The 4,948-nt window shown below is 46.9% G+C and overlaps 1 protein-coding gene across 3 annotated transcripts in view; it reads left to right on the top strand.

Moving 5' to 3' along the window:
- Positions 1–2,857, top strand: part of KIZ (kizuna centrosomal protein) — a 98,189-nt gene extending 95,332 nt beyond the window's left edge. For all 3 annotated transcript variants that reach the window (XM_026653229.1, XM_026653228.1, XM_024219974.2), the window contains one exon: positions 2,586–2,857. In XM_026653229.1, the coding sequence (XP_026509014.1) occupies positions 2,586–2,689 (104 nt within the window). In that variant the 3' untranslated portion in view covers positions 2,690–2,857. The remainder of the gene's footprint in view (positions 1–2,585) is intronic.
- The last annotated feature ends 2,091 nt before the right edge of the window (positions 2,858–4,948 follow it).

Here is a 4,948-nt window from a genome sequence, read left to right as displayed (position 1 = left end):
GGGGGATGCTGTTGATGACTCTTGTTCTGAAGTGTGCTGAAGGCTCCCAACCCCGTGCTAGGCTGGTGACTCCCCTGCAGTGGAGCGGAAAGGCCGCGAGTGCCAGATTGTGGCGTTTAGGCTAGGGAAGCTGGGTGATTTGCCCCCTTTTGTAGCATCCCCAGTTGAAGAGGTGAAGCTTCGGAGCCCTCACCCGCTGGAAGGGACTAGCCTGCAGGAATTGTGGGTGGCAGATGGTTTGTATTTTTAGTTATTGCCCAAAGCACTATGAGCTCTGAGGCCTTTTTAATGGAATGAATGAGTTAAAATAAAAGTATGCGGAGGCCACTTTCCTCTGCACTGCTGCCGTATCCCTGCTCCCATTGCCCCGGGCAGTATAGTAGGGCTGCTGTGCGGGCTACTGATAGCAAGCAGCCGCCACCAGAAGCCCATCTGGAGTGGAGGATTGCACGAGGCAGAGGGTCAAGCTGCAGTAGTTACTGCCCACTCGGGCTGTGCTAGCTTCTGCCACTTTCCCCCACAAGTCTGGAGGGGGAAGAACCTGGTGGAGCCTGGCTGAACCCCCATGGGGCTCCTGCAGAGGGGCTTCCATGCAACTGGGAAGAGGAGGAGCAGTGTGCCCTGGAGGTAGCAGCCTCATTTCTATGCTTCTCCCCCCCAACCATCCCCCAGCTGGGTTCTGCTGCTGTAGGCCGTCCCCTATGCTTGCAGCAGCAGAGAGGAACTTTTAACCCTATATTAAGACATTGCCAAAGTCAGTCGGGTCAGAATTTGCCCCATCGTCTCCTCCTAGCTCTTTGTAAAGTCCATGTCACTTTCCTGTGTATCGTTTTAAAAACCAAATGCTTCAATGCTCTTTTCCTGTTAAAAATATTCACAGCAGCAGCCAGCCCTGCATTCATGAGCAACCCTCCTATACCATGCAAACGTTAGGGGGAAGAGGTTATTCCATGGCATTCGTTATTGTGAAAGATAAGGAGTTAAAATTATTAAACAAAGAGTTGACAAGTCACCAGCTTGAACCAAATCTTTGTCAGCGTTTCTCCTTCAAGTGCACTGTATTTCTCTCCCCCCCCGCCCCCCATTTTTAAACTTGCAGTAATGCTCATACTTTTCTCCTTCGCTCTGAAATGAGTGAATTTCATGCCAGGGGATGCTTCAGAATTAAAATGCTCCTCTCGCTATTATTTTGCATACATTTCTCGCTACGCTTGCTAATTCCCAAAATCATCTGTGTTTAAATTGTTTCTCCGGTACATTCCTATTTGATCCTGTGGGAAAGTTGTGATACGTTATTTGTGACATCACTGCCATTTCCGTGCCAGCTCTGTGATGTCATTGTGATTGTGACTTCACTTCAGGGTCGAGTAGATAGAGAAAGTGGAGTATAACAGACAACGCTCCTATTCAGTCAGACAACAGATGTCAAGTAAATTGCTTTGAATGGAAATGTTTTATCAAACTACCTTGAGAAACAATGAAGTGGGACTTTCTAAATCAGCGTGCAGTATTTGTGCACAACAATCCAATTAACAAATAACAAGCCTTGTAAGCTACACAGTGTGTTGGAAATTCATACCTAAGAGTATAATAATATCAACTATACCTATACAATGAGCCTAATACAGTGATGGGTTCTCAATTAGCTGTTACCACCCAAGAAGGAGATCTTGGAGTCACCGTGGATAGTTCTCTGAAAACTTCCGCTCAATACCCAGCAGTGTTCAAAAAGTCTGATGGTATGTTAGGAAAGGGATAGAAAATACAACAGAAAATATCATCATGACACTATATAAATCCATGGTACGCCCAAATCTTGACTACTGCGTGCAGTTCTGGTTGCCTCATCTCAAAAAGGATACAGTGGAACTGGAAAAGGTTCTGAGAAGGATAACAAAGATGATCAAGAGTCTGAAACAGCTTCCATATGAGGAGAGACTAAAATGATTAGGGCTGGTCAACTTAGAAAAGAGACAGCTAAGGGGGGGATACGATAGAGGTCAAGATAAAATCATGAATGGTGTGGAGAAAGTGAATAGGAAAGTGTTATTTATCCTTTCCCACAATACAAAAACCAGGAGTCAGCCAATGAGATTAATAGGCAGCAGGTTTAATACAAACAAGAGGAAGGACTTGGTCACACAACTGACTGTGGAACTTATTGCCATGGGATGTTGTGGTGCCAAAAGTATAACAGAGTTCAAACAAGAATTAGATAAGTTCATGGAGGATAAGTCCATCAGTGGCTATTAGCCAAGATGGCCAGGGATAATCCCCTGCTCGGGGTGACCCTAGACCTCTGACGACTAGAATCTGGGAGTGGATCACTCCAAAATTACCCTGTTCTGTGCACTCTCCCTCATGCGCTGGTACAGGCCAATGTCACAGACCGGATACTGGGCTAGATGGACTATAGTCTGATCCAGTATGAAAGCTCTTACGTTCTTATGAGTTACATAGTGTTTCCGAAAAGCTGTTGTCTGTTCTAATTCTAATCTGATGCATGAAAGCTCTCTACAGTGTGTGGGTATGTATATGTATATATGTGTGTGTATATATAATTGCTTTGATTTTTTTTCTCCTAGCTTTCTGGGGTGAGTCTGATGACAGCAACTCAGAAATTGAAGCTGCTTTGCGTCCGCAAACCCATGATACATATGCAGATGAATTTGATGACTTCTATGACTGATGTAGTTAACACGTGCTTAGGCAGGAAAATGTAAGCTGTATTCTCTTGCAGAAACTGCAGTTTTATTCTGTGTGTTTGGGTCCATATTTCTGTAATGTATCTAATATCTTGTTTGTTTGGCCATATAAATGTTGAACAAATAATGTTCAATGGCTCTCTTTGCTTGCATACGTGTGTTTTTATTAAACATATATTTTAAGAAATATTTTGAATTCAGACAGATTTCTTTAAAATTGTCCATACTTTTTAAACAAAAATCAGCTGATGAGAATGTGCGTGTTAGTGGTTGGCTATTCCCCACGGATAGAAGGAAAGTGATGGTATCTCCTTAACTGTCCATGTGCTATTAGCGTCAGACTCCGTTCTAGTCCCTATTGGTTATTATTATTCCAGATGTTTTGGACCTTTTTTGAGGTAACATTTTTGTGGGGGTTGGGAGTTGGATCAGTCCATATTATGTCACATCTCTTCCTCTATGGGTCAGAGCCAGTCCACTGTCAGCACCTCTCCCAGCCCGCATCCATGATCTCCCTGCTGGCCCTCGGTGCTCGGCACATGCAAATACATATAGTAAGAGATGAGCCCCTTGTTAAAAACAATATTCACGAGAGTTTGACCCACACTAGGAGGGTGGGAGGACAATGGGCCCGGTAAAATAAAAACGAATGTGAGGTTACTCACACTAATTACAAAATGGAACGGATCCTGTACTGGCTGTGGATTTTTAAAACCTGTTTATAAGCGACTTTTTTTAAAAGGCAAGTAGAGATGGCTGGAGAGGTTAGATGGAGGGGAGCGGAAAGGAGGTGGCAGAGAATAAATAGGTAGGAAAGAGAGAGGGTGGAGTGGAAGGGTAGAGCGGTGGGCTGGGAGAGGTACAGGAAAGAGGAGGGGGAGGGAAGGGTGGAGATAAAGATTGGTTTGAAGACTGGGGGCAGCATGGTGAGGTAAGAGGGAACATATGATCTTGGTAAGAAACATGTTCAATACAGCAGTAAAATCACCCAGTGGTGGAGAATGGGACCCTGTGGTTAGTGGAGGGGGACTGGGACGGAGCAGGCGGATGGGGGCTGTCATCACCTACCTCCCCTTGTGTGAAAAGAGTCTGTAGTGAGGAGGCTGGCGGCAGAGCTCCCTGAAACCCCGAGTGTCCTGGAGATGTGAGGCAGTGTGCGGAGTGGAAAGGCTAATCAGCCCTTGGAGCAGATCCTGATACCCTGATACCAGCTGCAGCAGCTGCCTTTCTTCCAAAAGCTGATCTCTGCCTGAGAGAGAGTTGGAAGATGGGGCGATTTCCATCAAAGATGGAGAGCTGGGCGTGGTCTGCCCATCACTGCTGTCTCAGACCTTGGCCTCTCATCATTTCCCCAGTTGCTTTGTGTGTATGTTAAAAAAGGATGTGGGGGGAGGATTTGATCCTTGTGAGACTCCACATGTGAGTGCTCTGGAGCTGAAGAACTGGCAGCCGTTTCAGAGCTTTCCTTTCAACCTCTGTTATGTCCCTGAGGTGAGACAATAGTCAATGGTATAGTATGCCACAGACAGATCCAGGAGGATCAGTATGGGTGTTCTCCCCTTGGCTATGAACAGAGAGAGATCACCCATTTCAGGAACCTCTGTGGCCCTTATACCCACACAATCCGAGCGCCTCTGAATCTCTATTTATCCTTACAACGCTGCTGTGAGGTGCGGCAGTGCTGTTATCCCATTTTACGGATGGGTACTACCAAAGCACAGAGAGACGGACCAACTTGTGCACCAACTGGCCAGTGTGGCCGCTGTTGGTGCACACTCAGTTTCCTGGTGCATGTTAAAGTGCCATGTAGACAAGCCCTGAACGTCTTCCCCACACAGGTAGTTTGTGGTGGAGAGCAGGGAATTGAATGTGGACGTCCCAAGTCCCAGCCTCATGGGCTGACCACTAGACTATCAACACTATCCTTCCCTGCCCAGGCCTGAACCCTGACTAGGATACCAGGGGTGGATAGCTGTGTTTGGAGTGGATACTACTTTGCTAGTTTCTATCAGGTGCAAAAACGGGAATCTTGGCAGTGTTTGCAAGGCCCCCTGGGTCCCAGGGGCGTGCACAAGCAGGGGTACGCATCCTCCCACCCCAAATCTCTGTGTGCCCCTGCAGCCCAGGGAGGGAGAAAGCAGCAGGGTGGCTGGCTGCCCGCTGAGTTCCTCCTCCCCTCACCCCTACAGCTGCTGCTTCTCCTTCCCTGCTGCCTGCTTTGCAGACACCTGCTGAGGTGAGTC

The sequence above is a fragment of the Terrapene carolina genome, unplaced genomic scaffold, assembly GCF_002925995.2.
Source record: "Terrapene carolina triunguis isolate 2854851 unplaced genomic scaffold, T_m_triunguis-2.0 Scaffold132, whole genome shotgun sequence".
Lineage (NCBI taxonomy): Eukaryota > Metazoa > Chordata > Testudines > Emydidae > Terrapene > Terrapene triunguis.
The sequence above is the reverse complement of the archived record's forward strand: the minus strand, read 5'-3'. Positions and strand labels throughout refer to the sequence as shown.